The sequence below is a fragment of the Gracilinanus agilis genome, chromosome 2 (genome assembly GCF_016433145.1).
Source record: "Gracilinanus agilis isolate LMUSP501 chromosome 2, AgileGrace, whole genome shotgun sequence".
Classification (NCBI taxonomy): domain Eukaryota; kingdom Metazoa; phylum Chordata; class Mammalia; order Didelphimorphia; family Didelphidae; genus Gracilinanus; species Gracilinanus agilis.
This window is the reverse complement of record NC_058131.1, coordinates 528,214,889-528,236,360: the sequence shown is the minus strand read 5'-3', so window position 1 is coordinate 528,236,360 and position 21,472 is coordinate 528,214,889. Positions and strand designations below refer to the sequence as shown.

The 21,472-nt window shown below is 37.9% G+C and overlaps 1 protein-coding gene across 1 annotated transcript in view; it reads left to right on the top strand.

The window, feature by feature from the left end:
- Nucleotides 1-19,929, top strand: part of NUSAP1 (nucleolar and spindle associated protein 1) — a 30,147-nt gene extending 10,218 nt beyond the window's left edge. Inside the window, exons 5-10 of the mRNA XM_044662196.1 lie at nucleotides 2,055-2,167; nucleotides 5,201-5,412; nucleotides 10,991-11,157; nucleotides 13,525-13,641; nucleotides 18,073-18,181; nucleotides 19,753-19,929. Of these exons, the coding sequence (XP_044518131.1) occupies nucleotides 2,055-2,167; nucleotides 5,201-5,412; nucleotides 10,991-11,157; nucleotides 13,525-13,641; nucleotides 18,073-18,181; nucleotides 19,753-19,846 (812 nt within the window). The 3' untranslated portion in view covers nucleotides 19,847-19,929. The remainder of the gene's footprint in view (nucleotides 1-2,054; nucleotides 2,168-5,200; nucleotides 5,413-10,990; nucleotides 11,158-13,524; nucleotides 13,642-18,072; nucleotides 18,182-19,752) is intronic.
- Nucleotides 19,930-21,472: the final 1,543 nt, after the last annotated feature.

Below are 21,472 nucleotides of genomic sequence, written 5' to 3'. Positions count from 1 at the left end.
GATAATGAATTAGAATAACAAGGTTTTCCAGACCCATATTGAAAAGTCAAATTGTGATTCATAAAGATGTTTATAGGTTTGTAAATCTATAAATCTATAATTTTTTCCTTAATTCTGTCCAAACCAAGATACTTTGGTGATCAGTGGGAAAAGGAATATGATAATCCATCAAAAGGATAGTTAGTAAAATACAGTAGAACCTTATTTTATGCCAACTCAACCCACACGAATTCAGGTATATATGATTGGCAATTGGGGGAAAAAGGGTAAAAAAATGTTGTATAAATTTGCATCTAGATGATTAAGTGGATAGAGAACCAGGCCTGGAGACAGGAGGTCCTGAGTTCAAATGTAGCCTCAGGTATTTCCAAGATGTGTATCCCTGGACAAGTCACTTAACCCCCATTGCCTAGCCCTTATTGCTCTTCTGTCTTGGAACCAATATTTAGTATTGATTCTAAGACAATAAAATAAGGGTGGTTTTTTTTTAAATATGTAAAATTTTTAATAAGATGTTAAATCCATGCTCTTTTACCAAGCAGCATCAAAGTCTCAAAGTATATTGCCGATTCTCACTCATTCTCACTCTGAGAAGCATGACAGTGAATCATTCCATTGTTTTATGCCCAACATTAGCTCCTATATCAGTCTTTATCTGATGTTCTCATTTGTAGCAAGTCATGTCAGTGTCATAGCAGTGCTTCTCTGTTTCATTAATGTTCCTTAGTTATTAATAATGGCCCCAAAGCAGAAGAATAGTGATTGATACTGTTACTTCTGATAAACCTAAGAAAAGTCATAAAGTGCTTAGGTATTTATGTTTAAGAAATACTTATAAAATAATGGAGTTTGCTATGAAGTGTGATTTTCAACCTATGTGGAGGGTCTTGAAATATTTGGGCACATAGAATAAGGTCCTATTGTATTAAAAAATTTACAAGGTAGGGTTATATTTTCCTGATCTCAGCCCACACAGAGTCACTAAAAACTTAGCTATTTGGGAAAACTTGCGCCAAGATAATGTTGAAATTTGCATGCCAATGATAATCCATTAATTGGGATGATGATGCCAGGTACCAGGCTAATGGCTAGGTGTGGATATAAAGACAAGCAAAACAGTTTCTGCCTTTGAGGAGCTTATGTTCTTTTTTTTTTTTTTTTAGAAAAAATTTTCCATGGTTACATGATTCATGTTCTTACTCTCCCCTCCACCCCACCCCCACCTCCCCATCCCCATACCCAATGCATATTTCCACTGCTTTCTTCATGTGTCATCAATCAAGACCTATTTCCATATTATTGATAGTTGCATTGGTGTGGTTGTTTAGAGTCTACATCCCAAATCATGTCTGCATCAACCCATGTGTTCAAGCAGTTGTTTTTCTTCTGTGTTTCCACTCCTGTAGTTCTTCCTCTGAATGTGGGTAGTGTTCTTTTCCATAAATCCCTCAGAATTGTCTTGGATTCTTGCATTGCTGCTAGTAGAGAAGTCCATTATGTTCAATTGTACCACGGTGTTATCAGTCTCTGTGTACAATGTTCTCCTGGTTCCGCTCCTTTCGCTCTGCATCAATTCTTGGAGGTCATTCCAATCATGGAATTCCTCCAGTTTTGTCCTTTGAGCACAATAGTATTCCATCACCAGCATATACCACAATTTGTTCAGCCATTCCCCAATTGAAGGGCATCCCCTCATTTTCCAGTTTTTTGCCACCACAAAGAGTGTGGCTATAAATATTTTTGTACAAGTCTTTTTATCTATGATCTCTTTGGGATACAAACCCAGCAAAGGAGCTTATGTTCTAATAGAGAAGACATGTACTTATATAAGAATATACAAATTGAATACAAGGTAGTTTTGGGAAGGAAGAGAGGGAGAGTCCTAGAAGCAGGGAGAGGGGGAATGGAAGAGATCACTGGACCAGAGTCTTGATGCCAGAGATCCCAAGAATGAACAAAAGGAGGGGTTAGTATTAGGGGCAAACCGAAAAAGTAAATAAATAGATTTGGGTTTGATAATTTAATTTTCACGTTTTGCTGGGGTGATACTCTAGATTTTAAGAAGATTCATGAGGCTCATTTTAAGGAAATGGAATCTATTGACAAGTATATTGACCGAAAAAAGAAACGTATAGAAGTCCTTAACAACTCAGTGAAGGAACTAAAGGTAAGACACCTAAATTGCATCCTGAATTGATTTGATTTTTTATTTTTAAAAAATGAAATAGTTATAGGAAAAGCTCCTGTTAGTGATTTACTAAAGATGGCTTTAATTTACATACTCAGTTACTATTAAGTTCAAGGCACTGTACTATGTATGTCAGTAATAGGCCGACTTATGTAATTATTTACATATAAGAATTTCTGTCTTGTGAAAGATCATTAGCTACCCAGAATCCTATCAGTGGCACCAAGGAACATGAGTTAGAAGTGTCTTCAGTAATGTGAACCCAGTAGCTTAAGATATAAAACCCCCAAATGTCCAAGAACTTTCTCTATTTATGAGTGGCTGATTGACAAAGCTAGCCCCCTGCAAAAGTTAGCTTATTTCTAGCCCATATATTATTTAGAAATAGATTCCCTGATTCCAAAGTAATTCTACCAACCCTTGTATGCATCTGACCTTCTCTTGACATGAAGTATCCTGAGGTTGCATTGGCCCTTGATATCTCTCGATCACTTAGGAATAGTCTGGACCAAGCTGCTTTCTTAAGATTCAACTTGTCAGGGCAGCTAGGTAGCTCTTTGGATAGAGAGCTAGGCCCGGAGACAGGAGGTCCTGGCTGCAAATATGGCTTCAGATACTTCCTAGCTCTGACCATGGCATTCCCCTGTTCAGAAACCTCAGAAGCACCTCATTGCCAATAGGATAAAATACAAACTCCTTGATTTGGCATTTAAAGCCTTTCCCCATCCAGCTCTGGGAGCCATCTGTGCAGACTTACATATACATTACTTCCTCCCTGGGGCTCTAACCTAAACTCAGCTCCTATATTTTTGTAGACAACATTCCATTTCTACATATGTTCCCTAGGACTGAAGTGGCCTTTTTTCTCACCTCTTATCATATATGCAACCCCTTGGTTTCCTTTGAGACTCAGCTTAAATGTTACATCTGCCATGAGGCTTTTTCTGATTACTCTTTTGTTATGAAGACTATACCCCGAATCACTTTTTTTTTTTAAAAAAACTCTTACCTTCTGTCTTAGAATCAATACTGTGTATTGGTTTTAGGGCAGAAGAGTGGTAAGGGCTAGGCAACTGCCTAGCTTGAAAGTATCTGAGGCCAAATCTGAACCCAGGACCTCCTATCTCCAAGCCTGGTTTTCTATCTATTTAGCTATCTTAGCTGTCCCAAGCCCATTATTTTTCATTTCCTGTTTTTGTATTTCTTCTAAATTCCTTCCCTTGCTATGACCCAAGAGGCCCACTTCTTCCCTGTCCTCAAGCCCCCCAAATTCTTTGGTTTTCTACTCTTTCTGTCATTCGTTACATTCTTTCCTTTCACTTTAGTATCTATTGACAAGTATGAGTAATAAAATGTACAGTTATGAACAGAAAATAAGACAAAATAAGACAAACATAAAAGATTGAAAATAATTGTATCTGTGGCATAAACGGTTATTTACTGAATATTCTAAATAAAAAGTCTACAAAGTTGGGAGGGGGGAGAGAGAGAGAGAGAGAGAGAGAGAGAGAGAGAGAGAGAGAGAGAGAGAGAGAGAGAGAGAGAGAGAGAGAGAGAGAGAGAGATTGTTTTAGCTGTTCCAAGATGCAGCTGTGATTTGGCTGCCAACAAAAAATAAGATGGAAAAAACATGTAGCATCCCTTCTCTTTAGAGCCGAGTCTTCAACAATGTTCTTTCTCTGCCACCTAACACATTGAGACTTTAGTAGTCAATGATAGGATTGTTTTTTTTTTTATCCTACTATATCATTTGGGATAATTATCATCCAACATGATTTATAATTACTATTCATCAGGGATGAATTTTATTTTTCTCCCATGATAAGCTCTGAGATCTGAATGGCAGTGATTGAAGTCAATGGTATAATGGAAAGAAGGAATAGTTTGGCACTTTTTGGTCCATCCATTTAATAGTAAACTCCATATATAAACTATAAAATGTCTTCTGAAAACAAATGCAAAACATTCTCCACATCTTTTTATTGTGGACTTTTAATTTTTAAAATGCTTTATTGATATCTTTTTTCTTTACATCACTCATTTCAAATGCCACCCCCAACTGAACATACTCTCATGCCACCCCCACCCCACCCCCCAGCAAAAAAAAAAGTTCGGCAAAAAACATCCAAAATAATAACTACATCTTATAAGGTATATGATACTCTGTTCCAATAATCTGCAGCCCTTTTGCCATAAGATATGTTTCAGAGTCTGTCTCATGGAACTCTAATTGGTTTTCCAGTTTTTCAGTTTGCCTTTTAGTGTCTTTTCATCTATATCATCAGAGCTATTGAATACATGCTTTTGTCTATATAGAAACTTATAAAATGACTTGTCAGACCAAAATGAATTCTATTTACTTACAGTCTTCCACCACCACCTTTTTTAAAATAGACTTTTGCCTTTATAATGTATATGTGCCTAGGGGAGAATTGTATATAAATTACAGACAAGGTAAATCATATGTATTACCACAGGAACTATAGCCAAGAATAGTTTTCTTCCTGACAAAACCTCAGATGGTTTTGTCAGCAGCGTTAACTATTATGAATACATTCAGCCACTTGATTCCCTTTAAGAAAGAAGGACCATTATAAAGCTGTTCAAATCAAACTTAAAATGTATCTGACAATGACCAAAAAGTAGTCTACTTAAAAAAAAAAGAAAGAAACCTATGGGTTTTAAAAAAATGGAAATAAGAATTAATTTCTTCCTCAAAATGCATTACATAACAATAGACATTATATTTCATAGGTCTAAATCATTGCCAAGCCTATGGTAAAAGAGTTAACTTTATTTTAGATGTTGGCATTCTTTGTCTTACAACATTAGACTATTTAAATGCAATTCTCTCGTTTCTCTTTTGGAGCACAATCTGAATTTTGCTACCTTTGATAACATATTGCCAATTTCAGTAGTCTTCTCTGTGCTTTCAGATAAGATTAAATTTCTTTGTGCTGTAGCTGAGACCAGTGAAATTCAATACTCAGTTTTTTCTTTCTCTCTTTACAGATGTTAGCTAAAAAAGCTAACCTGACAGGAACTTCCAATAATTCCAAGGTATTAAGCCCATTTCCTAAGAGAGGCAGGCCCTCTTCTACCTTCACACCTTGTGCCAGTCCACGACGCTCACTTCGTACATCTCCTGGGATTGCGAATCGAAGTATCTTGTGTCAGAAATTGTTCAAGCCATCTATCCTTTCAACTAACAAAATGAATGTCAGGTAAAGGAGAGTACCCAAATTGAACCAATAAGCAATTTTCAGAAACTCTTTTAACCCTATTTAAAGGTTCAGATAATCCTACTGTAAGGGGTGAAAAGGGGTTTTTATTGGGTAAATATTAAAAGGTTGGTCCCCAGGGGATTGAACAATTATCAATCCCCAATTAAGAATAACCTCAAGTTAAAATGACTTTTATGCAAGTTTATTTACAAAATATAGGAGAGAGTAGAAGTAGAGAAATGAGAAGAGGGTAGAATAAGAGATTTGTATTTAAGTCTGGGCTTTACCTCCAGCAGGGCTCCAGAGGCCCAACCTGAGCCTAAAAATCAATTAACAAGGGTTTTAGCCACAAGGGCTTCTCCCAGTCAAGGGAGCCTTCTGGAGGCTAGTACCATGTGTAGTTCTAAGAGAGAGATTTAAGAGCAAGGTCTTAGGGTCTCAGGTCCAGCGCTCCTCTAGGTCCCAGCAATGAACAAGAAACCCCCTGGCTCACTCAACTCTCTCTTTTTAAAGGGGCCTCTTTTGCATCACTTCCTGTGCCTTCCTCTTAGCTTGCGTGTCCAATCACAACAGATGCTTTTCTTAGGACAGCCCAGGAGGCAGTCAGTAAATTCTGATTTGTTACTCATTCTAACACATGTGGGCTAAAGACCACCCAACTTATGAGTTAAGTGGGGATGTTTTCACCTTTGGTAATTAAATCTAAAGATGGGCAGGGTAGATTTAATCTCATCACACTACTGCACAATATACATAGGGGACCACTGGTAAATTACTTAATTTCTTTTTGGCCTCATTTTCCTCTTCTGTAAAATGAAGGGCTTGATCTAGATCAGTGATGGTGAACCTTCAGCACGTGTGCCAAAAGATAGCACACAGAGTGCTCCCCTCCCCCTCCACACTGGGTCTGATGATATTTTTTCATAACCCCTGCCAATGGGAGTGCACAGGAGGTAAGGTTGGAGACTCACAGGTGGCAGAGCTGGAAGGGAGCTCATCTACACTCACTGAAGACATTCCTCACTTCACCCTCCCCTCCACCAAGAAGCCCAGTGGGACTACTCCCTTCCTTCCCTGTGTGGGATAAAGGAGGCAGGGAAGGGCATGGCACTTGGTGGGGGAGGGGGGGAACGGGACCTGACACTCCCTCTCTAAAAGGTTTGCCATCACTGGTCTAGATTCTAGTTCTATATTTTTATGAAAACTCCTTTAATGGACTAAATTGGCAGTTAGTTATGAACTAAACAGTTCTTTCTCACTTTAGCACATTTTATTAGCATCAGAAAGTCAGGAACTCTGAGTTCAATTTCTAACTCTCCCAATTACCAGTTTCATAAACTTGAGCAAGTCACTCAATGCCCTGAACCCCAGTTTCCTCATTTGTAAAATGGGAATAATTTTTGCATCCCCTACCTCCCAAGACTCTTGGAAAGAAAGACTTGTAAATTTCAAAGTGTTATGAAGAAGTGAGATGAGGGATCTGAACTGTCCCAGATATGTCTGGCCATGTAAGGATAACATTTTAAAAATTCTTTTTTCCCAAGATACAATCTTAGCTAACATTTATATAGTACCTTAAGGTTTGCAAAGCAGTTTACAAATACCTTGGAGTTTTTTGTTTGTTTTGGGGGTTTTCCATATTATTTTATTTATTTTTCTATGGTTATATGGTTCATGTTCTTTCCCTCCCCTATTCTGGAGCTGATAAGCAATTCCACTGGTTTATACAAGTCTTATTACCCAAAACCTATTTCCAATGAGGTGATGCCCTTCGATTGGGGAATGGCTGAACAAATTGTGGTATCTATTGGTGATGGAATACTATTCTGCTAAAAAGAATAATGAACTGGAGGGATTCCATGTGAACTGGAACAACCCTTCAGGAATTGATGCAGAACAAAAGGAGCAGAACCAGGAGAACATTGTACACAGAGACTGATACACTGTGGTACAATTGAATATAATAGACTTTTCTGCTAGCAACAATGCAAAGACCCAGGACAATACCGAGGAACATAGGAGAAAGAATGCTATCTCCATCCAGAGAAAGAGCTATGGGAGTAGAAACACAGAAGAAAAACCACTGCTTGATCACATGGTTCAATGGAGATATGATTGGGGATATAGACTAAGGGATCAACCTAATGTAAATATTAATAATATGGAAATAGGTCTTGAACAATGATACTTGTAAAACCCAGTGGAGTTGCTTGTTGGCTATGAGAGGGGGAGGGGGAAAGGGAGGGAAAGAACATGAATCATGTAACCATGGAAAGATATTCTAAATTATTTAAAAACCTATTTCCGGGGCAGCTGGGTAGCTCAGTGGATTGAGAGCCAGGCCTAGAGACAGGAGGTCCTAGGTTCAAATCCGGCCTCAGACACTTCCCAGCTGTGTGACCCTGGGCAAGTCACTTGACCCCCATTGCCTACCCTTACCACTCTTCCACCTATAAGTCAATACACAGAAGTTAAGGGTTTTAAAAAAAAACAAACCTATTTCCATTTTATTCATATTTGTAATAATCTTTTTAAAACTACAATCCCCCAAATCCTATACCCATAAAACCAAGTGATAAATCATATGTTTTTCTTCTGAGTTTCTACTCCCACAGTTCTTTCTCTAGCTGTAAAATAGCATTCTTTCTCATAAGTTCCACAGGATTTTTCTTGATCATTGCATTGTTATTAGTAACAAATTTGATTACATTTAATCATGCCACAATATTTCTGTTTCTGTGTACAATATTCTGGTTCTGCTCATTTTATTCCACATCTGTTCATGGAGGTCTTTCCAGTTCACATAGAAACCCTCCAGTTCATTATTCCTTTCAGCATAATAGTAGTATTTTATCACCATGAGATACCACAATTTGTTCAGCCATTCCCCAAACAAGGGACACCCCCCTCATTTTCCAATTGTTGCTACCACAAAGAGTGCAGCTATGAATATTTTTGTACAAACATTTTTTTTAATCTCTTTGGGGGTACAAAACTAGTAGTCATATGACTGGATCAAAGGGTATACATGCTTTTTTTTTTGATAGTTCAAATGTTCCTGTCCCTACTTTTTTTTTATTTAAATATTTTATCTTTTTAGAAAAATTTTCCTTGGTTACATGATTCATGTTTTTACTTTCCCCTTCACCCCTCATAGCCAACGCACATTTCCACTGGTTTTAACATGTGTGATCAATCAAGACTTATTTACATATTATTGATAGTTGCACTGGGGTGATTGTTTAGAGTCTATATCGCCAGTCATGTCCACATCAACTCATGTGTTCAAGCAGTTGTTTTTCTTCTGTGTTTCCACCCCTGCAGTTCTTCCTCTGAATGTGGGTAGCGTTCTTTTCCATAAATCCCTCATAATTGTCCTGGGTCATTGCATTGCTGCTAGTACAGAAGTCCATTACATTCGATTTTACCACAGTCTCTGTGTACAATGTTCTCCTGGCTCTGAGCCTTTCACTCTGCATCAATTCCTGGAGGTCTTTCCAGTTCATATGGAATTCCTCCAGTTTATTATTCCTTTGAGCACAATAGTATTCCATCACCAGCATATACCACAATTTGTTCAGCCATTCCCCAATTGAAGGACATACCCTCGTTTTCCAGTTTTTTGCCACCACAAAAAGCGCAGCTATAAATATTTTTGAACAAGTCTTTTTATCTATGATCTCTTTGGGGTACAAACCCAGCAGTGGCTGGATCGAAGGGCAGGCAGTCTTTTGGAGCTCTTTGGGCATAGTTCCAAATTTCCATCCAGAATGGTTGGATCAGTTCACAACTCCACCAGCAACGCATTAATGTCCCAATTTTTCCATATCCCCTCCAACATTTATTACTCTCACCTGCTATCATTTTAGCCAATCTGCTAGGTGTGAGATGGTACCTCAGAATTGTTTTGATTTGCATTTCTCTAATTATTAGAGATTTAGAACACTTTCTCATGTGATTATTGATAGTTTTGATTTGTCTGAAAATTGCCTATTCCATGTCCCTTGCCCATTTATCAATTGGGGAATGGCTTGATTTTTTTTCATACAATTGATTTAGTTCCTTGTATATTTGAGTAATTAGACTCAAAATATATTTGAGTAATTAGACCAAAAAAAAAGAGTTTTTTGTTATAAAGATTTTTTTCCCAGTTTGTTGTTTCCCTTCTGATTTTGGTTGAAAGGGCATACATTCTTTTAAAGCCCTTTGGGCATAATTCAAAATTGCCTTCCAGAATGGTTAGATCAAAATACCTTGTTTTATTCTTACAATAGCTCTGGGAGGTGTGAGGTACTACTGTTATTCCCATTTTACAGATGAGGAAACTGAGGTGGGCACAGCGTAAGTGATTTGGCTAAAGTCACACGTCTGGTATCTAACGCTAGATTTTAATTTTGGCCTTACTGATTCTAGGTCCAGTGTGTTCTATCCACTGCTTCACCCGGGTCAAGAACTGCTAGGGCATTAAGAAGAAAAAAAGTTAATATATGATAGAGGAAGATAGAACTAGATGACCTATGTTTTCCCTTCAACTCTAAAATTCTATTTCTTAATTTATTTTTATTGAATTATCTTTTCAAATACTTTCTGCATTTTTGCCAATAGTTGAGAGATTGTATTAAAATAATGTTTATTTTCAGAACTGTAACAAATTTTTCTACCTTTTCCCCAAAGAAGAAAAATCAGAAAAGAGAGAGGTTGAAAGGATGAGAAAGTTCTTTTGAAATAAATGATTTTAAGCCAGGCCCAGAGATGGGAGGTCCTGGGTTCAAATCTGAGTTCAGATTCTTCCTAACTGTGACTGGGCAAGTCACTTGTCCCTCATTGCCTAGCCCTTACCATTCTTCTGCCTTAGATCCAATACATAGTATTGCTTCTAAGATGGAAGTAAGGGAGGGGGGGTTGTTTATTTTTTCATTGTTTCCCTTGTTATTCTTGATCTTTTGTTCTTCCAAATGAACTTTGTTATAGTTTTTTCTAATTCAATAAAAAAGTTTCTTGGTAGTTTTATAGGCATGGCACTAAATAAGTAAATTAATTTGAGTAGTATTGTCATTTTTATTATGTTAGCTCATCCTACCTATGAGCAATTAATGTTTTTCTAAACGTTTAGATCTAGTTTTAATTGTGTGGAAAGTGTTTTGTAGTTGTGTTCATATAATTCCTGTGTTCGTCTTGGCAGATAGATTCCCAAGTAGTTCATATTGTCTAGGGTGATTTTAAATGGGTTGTTTATTTTTTTTTTTTTTTACTTTTTTTTTTAAACCCTTAACTTCTGTGTATTGGTTCCTTGGTGGAAGAGTGGTAAGGGTGAGCAATGGGGGTCAAGTGACTTGCCCAGGGTCACACAGCTGGGAAGTGTCTGAGGCCGGATTTGAACCTAGGACCTCCTGTCTCTAGGCTTGGCTCTCAATCCACTGAGCTACCCAGCTGCCCCAGGGTTGTTTATTTTTTAAAGAAAGAAATAGTCCAGTTTAGGCTTCCCTCCCTAACTGCTCAGTAAAACTGGTCAGCAAATATCAACAGATGAGTACAAGGAGCTCACTAGTCATGGATTCCACTGTATTCTTCTTTGAAGGTTCACTGAGGCTACTCAAGATAATGAACATAAACGCTCCCTGACCAAGACCCCTGCCAGAAAGTCTCCCTACATGGGTATGCTGGACACCCAGCCTAAATGCCAGACTGGTCTCGGGAAGAACAAGGAAAAGGAAGCCAGCCAAGCGAAGGGTGAACACACTCCAGGTAACAACTGCTTACTGGAAATTGTTTTTTCCCTCTAACGAAAACAAATCTCTGTGTGTTACAAATCTTTAAGCCAATCAGTTTCCTGGATTTTTGTTGGTTTGTTGCTCACAGCAAGCATAATCATTATATGCATTCTCAAAAGCAAATACTTCACAAAAAAGTCAGCCGCTACCTTGTAGAGGAAATGTCAGGGGCTCTCAAGCATTCAGTGAATCTTACTTTTTAGATTCTAGAGGTGTGATCCAGAGACTGAGCTACACCTACCTAGGGCTGTATTAAACATTCACATCTTAGAAGAAATACTGCCACTAATCCTAATAGCCTCTCCTTGAACATGGCCAGATCTACATCCAGAAAACCCCATGATGGCAGCTGCTCAAAGAAGAAATTCTGCAGCAGTGACGAGAGTCCTTGTTAGTTACAACTTCTGCTGCTAAGTATATGGCAGCAACAGTTTATTTTATTTTTCTAAATTCTTACCTTCCATCTTAGAATTCATATTGTATGCATTCCAAAGCAGAAGAATGGTAAGGGCTAGGCAATGGGGGTTAAGGGACTTGCCCAGGGTCACACAGCCAGGAAGTGACAGCAACAGTTTAAAGATTGCAAAGGCCTCTACAAAGAAAAAGGCACCAGGAAAAAGTTCATTAGCACACTTGTGCTAAACGCATCTTAAAGTTTCTGGGCAGCTAGGTAACATAGGATAGAGCAGCAGGCTGGAGTCTGGAAAACCTGGGTTCAAATCTGGCCTTAATCACTTCCTCATCGTGTGACCCTGGGCAAGTCACACTCCAGTTGCCTTGGCTTTGCTGATCTTCTGTCTTAGAATTCATATGAGGACAGAAGATAAAGGTTTTTGAAAAAACAAATATAAAGTTCCTTCAGAGATTGCTTTGGAATGACCCAAAGTGTGAGCCTCTGTCCTGCAGAAAAGGCAGTCAGAATGGTTCTGATAGAAGGGACATAAGGTTGGAAAAAATTCAGAAGGAGTCATTCATTGGAGGCTTTCTTTCCAGCTCGGAAACGGTCATAGCATGTAGTTCAGTGACAATTTTAAGAGAGTACAAAGTGTACAAGTTGTGAATTCAGACTCGTACCTTCTAAATATTCCCCATTTTCCTCATCTTAGACCAGCAGGCCAATGATATTTTGTTTAATGGACCAAAATGCCTTTTTGGAGTCAGTGTGGCACCGTGTCTTGAGTCAGGAAGATTCCATTTTTTGTCCAGTCTACAACTCATACAGACTTAAGTCATTTAACCTCTCTGACCCTGGCCAGAGACCACTTGGCAGGTGCCTGTCTGCTAGAAGGTGGGTCCCTAGACCAGTGAAATAACAGGTCTGGTTCAAAAAAGAAAAAGAAACAAGCCAGACTAGCTCAAGCATCATCAGAGACCACTGAGGTATGTGAAAGTATAATTCCTGGTCCTCCCGTTCCCTGCCCCTGCATACCTACTAGGTGCTGATTCTCTGTATGATGGAGCAAACCTGGAAGCCTCAAAGGTTTGCCTAGGAAGCATGAATAGGACAAAGTGACCCCAGATCAGCTCAGGCCAATACAATAAAAATCACTACCTAAACTAATTTAATCAGTTGATGTCTTAACAAACTACCATAGAGCTAGAAAAAAAAAAGAACCACAAAATTCATCTGGAAGAAAAATAGTAGAAGGAAATAATGAGAACAAGTGGAAAGAAGGGTGGTCAATAGTACCAGAACTCAAATTATACTACAAAATAGCAATTCTCAAAACTTTTTGGCACAATATTTTTTAAAAAACTGATTAAGTATATGACACACTGAAGCAAACAAACTCCAAAACTAAATGTTGCAGTAAAGACTCCCTTCACAACAAAAACTGTTGAGAAAACTGGAAAATAATCACAATTTCTTATGCCAAACATCAAAATAAACTCCAAAAAGATACTTGTCACATCACAAACAGAAGCAGGGAAGGAGATACATATCAAAACTGTAGATGGAGGGCAGCTAGATAGCACAATGGAATACCAGGCCTGGAGTTGGGAGGGCATGGGTTCAAATTTGGTCTCTTCCTAGCTTTGTGAGTTTAAAAACAAACAACTGTGGATAGGACAGAAATCTTGACCAAATAAGGGATAGAGAGGGTCACAAAATATGTGAAATACAAGAGAAAAATAAGGCCCAATGAATGGTTAATTATTTAGCTACTCTTTCTATCACATAACCTTTCATTGATTCTCTATTCCCCTTTTTGTCAAGTTTAGGCTCCTCAAGTATATTGCCTTCTCTAGGCAAGAATCCATTATGTTGAAAAGTCTTAAGATTTTGGAGTGATTTATCCTATTTACCAATCTTCTCTTTTTTGTTTTGTTTTGTTTTTAGCAGTTACTCCATTCAAGTTTACAGCTGAGGCAACCCAGACTCCAGTCAGTAATAAGAAACCAATATTTGATCTCAAAGCAAGTCTTTCTCGTCCTCTTAGCTATGAGCCACACAAAGGTATGTATGATAAGTCTATTCTGTATATAGCATGAAAAGAAGACAACTTTTAAACGGTTATACTATCCTGGGGATTTAGATTTTGTCGAAAAAAATGGGAAAGCTAATAACTGGCTTAATATTGGTTGTAGTTTTGTTTTTTTTAGAATCTTAGAATCCATCTTATGTATTGGTTTTAAGGCATTAGAGTGATAAAGGCTAAGCAGTGAAGGTTAAATGATTCACCGAGGGTCCCAAAGCTAAGAAGTGGTGCTAGTGGTCACATTGGAACCCAGGACCTCCTATTTCCAGGCTTGGTTCTCTATTCACTGAACCTCCTTGCTGCCTCCAGTGGTAGGTTGATTAATGGCTGGCTAACTATAACCACTCTTAGAGACATCACTACACATCCATCTAGCAAAAATAAAAACTACTTATTTTTTGCCAGCTTTCCAAGAATTGCCTGGAAAGAAAATTACAAAGTTCTCCTTAAAGGAATGGGACTGACTTGTGTAATTTTTTTCTCTTCAGGCTAATGGTTACTAAATTGGTAAATTCAAACAAGTGAGCATAGTTTGCCTAGATTTTTGCCAGGGTTCAGTCAGGCATCTTGTGCTATTCCTATGGAAAAGAAGGTGACCTGTGAACTACCCAAGAGAACAAAAGTAATAGCCTTGGAAACTGGTTGAAGTTCTGGGCTCCAGAGTGGTCATTAATGACCCAGTGGTGTCCCTGTGAAAAGGGATTCGGTGAGGAGTTCTGGAAGTCTGAGCTTGGCCCTGGGCTAGGGACCTTTTCCATGATGGTATAGATAAAGGCATAACTATGTCCTTATCAAACTGTAAATACCACAAAGGTAGGAGGCGTAGTTAAAGATGGATGACAGGTTCAAAAAAGATTTTGAGAGACTACAATATTTGGATGAATGTAAAGAAAAAATCATGCAGAAGAAAAACATGCATGATCATATGGTTCAATGGGGATATGATTGGAGATATAGACTCTAAATTATCACTCTATTGCAAATATATAATAATATAGAAATAGGTCTTGATCAATGATAAATGTAAAACCCAGTGGAATTGCGCATCAGCTCCAGGAGGGGGAAGGAAGAGGGGAGAGAAAGAACATGAATCATGTAACCATGGAAAAATATTCTAAATTAATTCATTTAAAAAATAAATAAACAAAAGACAACAATCAACCAAAAAAAACACAATAAAAAAAAGATCTGACAGTTGGAGTAAGTTCAAAAAGGAATCAACCATTTGTAGTATTAATAAAGCAACTGAAAAAGCTCATGTGTTTTGAGTCTAAACAAAGGTGAGGCAGCCAGGTGCCAGGAGTTAGGCTGAGAGTCAAGAAGGCTTCTTATCTTCCTGAGCTCAAATTTGGCCTCAGACACTTGCTAGCTGTGTGGCTTGTGTGCTTGCCTTAGTCTCCTCATCTGTAAAATAGGCTGAAGAAATGGCAAACCACTCTAGTATCTTTACCAAGAAAACCCCAAATGGGGTCACAAAGATGGGACAAAACTGAAATGACTCAACAATAGCAACAAAAAGAGTGGCATAATGTCCAGGAACAGGGAAGTAATATTAGGTCTCACTAGACCATGCCTTGGTCAAACCACATCTAGAACATTCTTTTCAGTTCTGCACTGCATAGTTTAGAAAGGATACTGACAAGCTAGAGAATATCCAGAGGCAGCATCCAGTAATTCTAGATGATTAATCCAAACACATCTGCTTAATACCATTTACAGGGGGCAGCTGGGTAGCTCAGTGGATTGAGAGTCAGGCCTAGAGACGGGAGGTCCTGGGTTCAAATCTGGCCTCAGACACTTCCCAGCTGTGTGACCCTGGGCAAGTCACTTGACCCCCATTGCCCACCCTTACCACTCTTCTGCCTTGGAGCCAATACACATAAGTTAAGGGTTTAAAATAAAATAAAATAATACCATTTACAGGAAACTCATTCATTTCAATGTATAAAGTACTATGAAACATGTTCAGTGCTACCATCATCAGAATTCACCATCCATTTCTTCCCTCTATGACTGTCGAGTATACCGCATTCCTCTGATTCTGAATTATTTCATAAAGGTCTTTCTGGATTTCTTTGTATTTCCCCATATTTGTCCTTCTGAATTGATTACATTAATGTATTATGATTTTGGGTCATGGCATTATAGAAGCAGAGCTGGAAGGGCCCTCAGAGGCATTCTAGTCCAACTCCCTCATATTACCAAGTTAGGAGAATGAGGCCAAAGGACAAGGAGCTTGCCCAAGCTCACACAGATATAAGAATTGGAGAGGGGATTTGAACCAAAGTTCCCTAATTCCAGGGCCGGTCCCTGCTGCTTCATGCTTTATTTAACCTTTCTTTATTGCTGGATGTTTAGTTTGCTTGCAGGTTTTTTCTAATTACATATAATGCTTCTAGGAAAATCTTTCAATTATTGACAATTTTTGTGTTGTTACTACAGTCTGCCAGATTGCTTCCCAGTAGTTTACTGTTTCCACCAGCATTGCATAAACATACTTGTTTTGCCACAACCATGTTAACACTGAGTTTCAGTGCTTTTAATTATTTTTGCCAATTTGGTGGGTGTGACGTTGTTATGGATTTAGAGAAGAATGGTTTAATAATTGTACATATATATGTATGTATGGGCCCATATACACATATGTAATATATATGTATATGTGTTACATATATAGTTATAATAAATCTTTTGCAAAATGCTAGTCTTTTTTTACCATTTATCTTTTTTTTAAGTGTCTAATTTAGGTCAGTGTTTATGAGTATATGTCATTTCTGTAGGCCCATAAGTATTTTTCCTAATCTTTTTTCATAATTACTGAGCTTTCAGGTTTTGTTTTGTTTTGTTTTGTTAATTTCAGTATACTCCAACATATCTGTCTTGCTAAAAACAAAAAAAAACTGGTCTCCTTTCACAACTTTGAGATATAACATTTATTCCGTTTTCTCTCATCTCTTCTAAAGCTGTATGTTTGGATCTCACCAGCTAGAATTCACAGAGTTGTACCATATGGCTCCAAATCCCTTTCCTGTCACACATTGACAACTAATTTTGCAAAGTATCTTTGTTCACTACCTTTAAGAAATGAAAGGTACTACTGTGAGGGCTCTACTTTTAGAAAATATCTGTTAGAATAAGTTGGATTTTACCCTTGGAGTTGCAGGCTAAGCTTAGAATCTAAAAGTGTCTCCTTGACAGAGGTAGTTACTGTTTCCTTAAAGAATCAACAGAAATACTAGTTGAAATAATTAACAACTTTAGCAAAGTTGCAGGATAGAAAATAAATCCATAATAAATTATCAGCATTTCTATATATTGCAAACAAAACCCAGGAGAAGGAGATTGAAAGAAAAATTCCATTTAAAATAACTGCAGACAGTAATCAACAGGAGTCTGTCTGCAGAGGGAGGTAGTTTTTGTTACTATCCATGTTGCCATTATTTTTAATACTTTTTTTAATTCAATTACATGGAGGAAAAAAAACAATTTTTTAACCTTCAGGGGTTTTTTTTAAATGTGAGCCAAGTTCTCCCCCTTCTTCTCTCCCCTCCATCCTCTCTGAGACAACAAGCTATCTAATATAGATTTTACCTTCGTGGGCGCAGCTGGGTTGCTCAGTGGATTGAGTCAGGCCTAGAGATGGGAGGTCCTAGGTTCAAATCTGGCCTCAGACATTTTCCAGCTGTGTGACCCTGGGCAAGTCACTTGAACCCCATTGCCTAACCTGTTAACCACTCTTCTGCTTAGGAGCCAATACACTGTATTGTGTGTTATTGTACCAAGGCGGAAGAGTTTCTTAAAAAAAAAAAAAAAAAAAAAAAAAAAGATTTTACCTGAGTAATAGTATAAAAACATCTTTGTCACTTTGTAAAAGAGAACTTGAAAAAACAAGAGTATATGTTGCCATTATTGGGGTGTTTGATGGCTCCTTTGTAGAAAGAATGAATGATCATATGAAAATGAAATTCTTTATAAAATTTGTAATGCCAGAAACTTTTTCTACATGAAAATCACTTGATCCAAGTTTTTTTCACATCTGAATTCCAAAAACCTCCTAAGGAATGTACTGAAAATTCATTGGCACAGATAACAGCATGAAGATGGCCCAAGGCAGGAAGCTGAAAAAGAAATAAACTATAGCCTTAGTGTGAGAGGAGTGCCTTAATGCTTGGAGTTCATTTCCAGGGGTGTGGAATCAAAATAAGTAGAAGACAATAGGACATATGTACGTGTGTGTGTGTGTGTGTGTGTGTGTGTGTGTGTGTGTGTGTAAGTAAATGTAGACAAAGTTATATTTTAAAAGACAAACTTTGACATTCAGCAGGGAGCCGTAACTGATTAAAACCTAGGTAGCAGCAATATAAGTGCAAGAATCTACTAAACTTCTAATTTCTTTTTCCTCTATGTAGGGAGGCTAAAACCATGGGGGGAAGCAAAAGAAAATATTTCTCTGAAAGAGACAGCAAAAAGAATTGAGTTCCATAAAAAAACTTATAAACAGCCACATCTCCAGACCAGGTCAGTATATAACTTATTATTGTTTAGTTTTTAACTTTTCTATAAAAACAGATACTTAAAATGCTGATCTTGTATTAAATGTGTTTTTTTTTTAAACTCTTATCTTCCTGTTAGGATCAACACTGTGTATTAGTTCCCAGAGAAAAGAAAAGTAAGAGATAGGCAATGGGAGTTAAGTGACTTGCCCAGGGTCACACAGCTAGTATCCGAGGTCAGATTTGAACCCAGTACCCTTCCATCTCTAGGTCTGGCTCTCAGTCTACTAAGCCACCTAGCTATCCCCCTTGTATTAAATGTTTTACCGTGGCAAAATTTTCTAACCATTTAGCATAGGGATGATAAAGAGTTCTCAACCATTGTAATATGGGAATATTAGGAGCCTAGACAGATGCTGTTGATGGTATATGATTAGGGAGGGAGTCCCAAACCACGGCTGTATGTGTTAGATAACCTCACACAGCAGCAGGATCAGGTCTCCTTTAACCCCAAGATTCTCTGCCCCTGGTCCAGGGCTTGGAACCAATCCAGCCAAGACAGTTAGTAATGTTTCCAGGAAGCAGATTGAAACTTCCTGAAACCCCAAAATCAAGATAGATAAACTGGCTTGGAAAGGCTTGCTCAACTAAAGTTGTAATGAGATCTGACTGCTATTAATTAGATGGTTGATGGTAAGATAAGCAAGGCTCCAAGATTGTTTAGGCTTAAGGTTAACCAGGGTTTATTGTAAATAACAGAGGGAAGGGAAGGGTAGGTAGGTGGGTGAAGGAAACCCTAAGTCTTGCCTAAATCCTTGATGTTAATTAATCTTGAAGTTGATGTTCCCTAGGTGCAGAATATGAGAAAGCCTTGAGGGCAAATGCTGACTCTTTTGCTTGTTGCTGAGCCCAGAGGCTGGCAGGCCCCTGGGTCAGTTGCTCCTATTCTTGGTTGTAGCTGTATCTCACTAGCTGGTATGTAAGGATGTTGTCTATGCCAAGGAAGTATTGAATATTTAGCTATCAATGGAATTAGTCCCTACCTGCCTAAAAGAAACTCACTCCCAAACCACCCTGAGGCCCAAAACCCTCCTGTCCTCCCTAGCCCTCCAGGTGAGTCAGAGAAGTGAAGCTCCCAGGGGTTTGAGAGGGACCCCCTTTTATACCCTGTCTTTAACTGGCACTCTGGCACCCGGCCTGAGTACTCTGCCAGGTTCTGTGTTCCAAAGTGCCAACTGCCATCTTGCACCCCCAGAAACATGGCTACTCATTTCTGCATCTTACACCATTTGTGTGTCCTGGACCCCTTTGGGCATCTCTCGAAGTCTATGGACCCCTTCCTAGAAAAGCATTTTTAAATCATCTAAATTTCAGTTAGAGATTAGTGAAAATAAAGATTTAATTTTTTTTCCCATTAAAGTTCACAGACCCACCCCTCTACCCCCCCGAAATCTAACCATGGAGCTCATTTTAGTTTATTAGATAAAATGTTTGTTATAGTCATTTTTATTTGGCATCTTTTTAGTCTGGGCAGTAACTACTCTAGTGTTAAAGTAGTAATCTAATTGCTACAAGCTATTTTGTCTTTGTCTTTAGAGAAGATCAACGGAGGAAACGTGAGCAGAAAAGGAAAGAGAAGAAAGATTGCATACTTGGAACTCGAAGAGGCCTAGTCATGCTTGAAGACTAACAATCTGCCAAATCCTGTAGATTTTGTGAAACTTTGATGCTTTTGTAAATATTTCTATATTTGTTTTATCGTTGTAAATTCCATCCAGCCTGTCTTATTCTGTTCTTAGTCCTACTTATTATAGATGTATCTTTGGAGCTTTCATTTTAACCTGCTACTTACCTACATCAGTGAAACAGTGATACTGTCAGTTCACAAATGTTTCATTTATAAACTCTGGCAGATTATCTCAAATGGTCTTTACCTAACTTTTTTCTGTTTAAAAGTACATCCAATCCTTGAGCTAGATTTTGAAGGTCAAGTATCTTCTCGTATCTTCTCCTAGTCCGAGGGTTTCAAATAACTTGTATAACCTTTTTTACATTTTAAATAATGGTACAAAAGGAGAAGGTAGAATAGAAGACTTCTAGAGAACCTAATAACTAAGTAAGCGGCAGTATAAAAAAGTCAAGCTTTAAAGTTTTCTTAGATTTTTCCTTTATGTATCTATAAATACATATTCATTGCTAATTTGTTATTAGATGCTGTTGTCCACATTTGTACCCTGAATGCTTTCCAGTTTAAAGCAAAAGGATCATGCTTATGAGTCTATTCAATTCTTATGTTATTTCTTTATATTTTCAAGATTATTGTTCTCTATAATCTAGTCTCTTATTCAAAGAAAGTCAAAGACTACAGTTGCTTAGAATTATACTTTTTTCTGTTGACTTTCAGAATTTTACATCTGGCACTGTCTCTGTCAGATTAAGACAGCATACCTAAGCTAACCTATTAAAAATTTTCTACTGTTTGGAAAATTTTTATAAATAAAATTAAAACTGGAAATTTGTTCTCTCCTGAGCCATAGTCTGTTTAATTCTTTTTAATAATAACACATAGTACCCCAAAGGGGAAAAAGAGGAAGAAATCAGGAATGAAGGGAAGTGAACTAATAAGAACAGAGATTAGTATTAAAGCTTATTGAGCTATTGGCTCAGTGGATAGAGCACAAGGCCTGAAGACAGGAGGTCCTGGGTTCAAATGTGAACTCGGACACTTCTAGCTATGTGACCTTAGGCAAGTCACTTAATCCTAACTGCCTAGCCTTTACTGCTCTTCTGCCTTGAACCGATTCTTAGTTTCAATACAAAGACAAGGTATGGGCTATTTTAAGTTTGCGGTAAAATAAAGGAACATAGTACAGTTTACAACAAAAGAGGGGGGGGGGGGTCATAACTTGGTAAAAAAACCCCAGACAGATGAAAAAAATATAAACCTAATTCGTAATTTTAAATGTGAATGGATTAAACAATCCACTATCCCTTGCCTTCTCTTTAGATTTGACTCCAAGGCTGTTCCTGTTCCTCTTAATAAGCAAAAAGAATTGATCATTTCACAATACATATGAACCAAAGTCAGCACTACATAAAATGCTAGCAACAGGCAGGCAGCTAGGTGGCTTAGCAGATAGAGAGCCAGGCCTGAAGACGGAAGAACCTGAGTTCAAATCTGGCCTCAGACACTTCCTAGCTGTGTGACTCTGGGCAAGTCATTTAACCCCCATTGCCTAGCCCTTACCTCTCTTCTTTCTTGGAACTGACTCTCAGTTTTGATTCTAAGATGGTAAGTAGGAGTTTTCAAAACAAA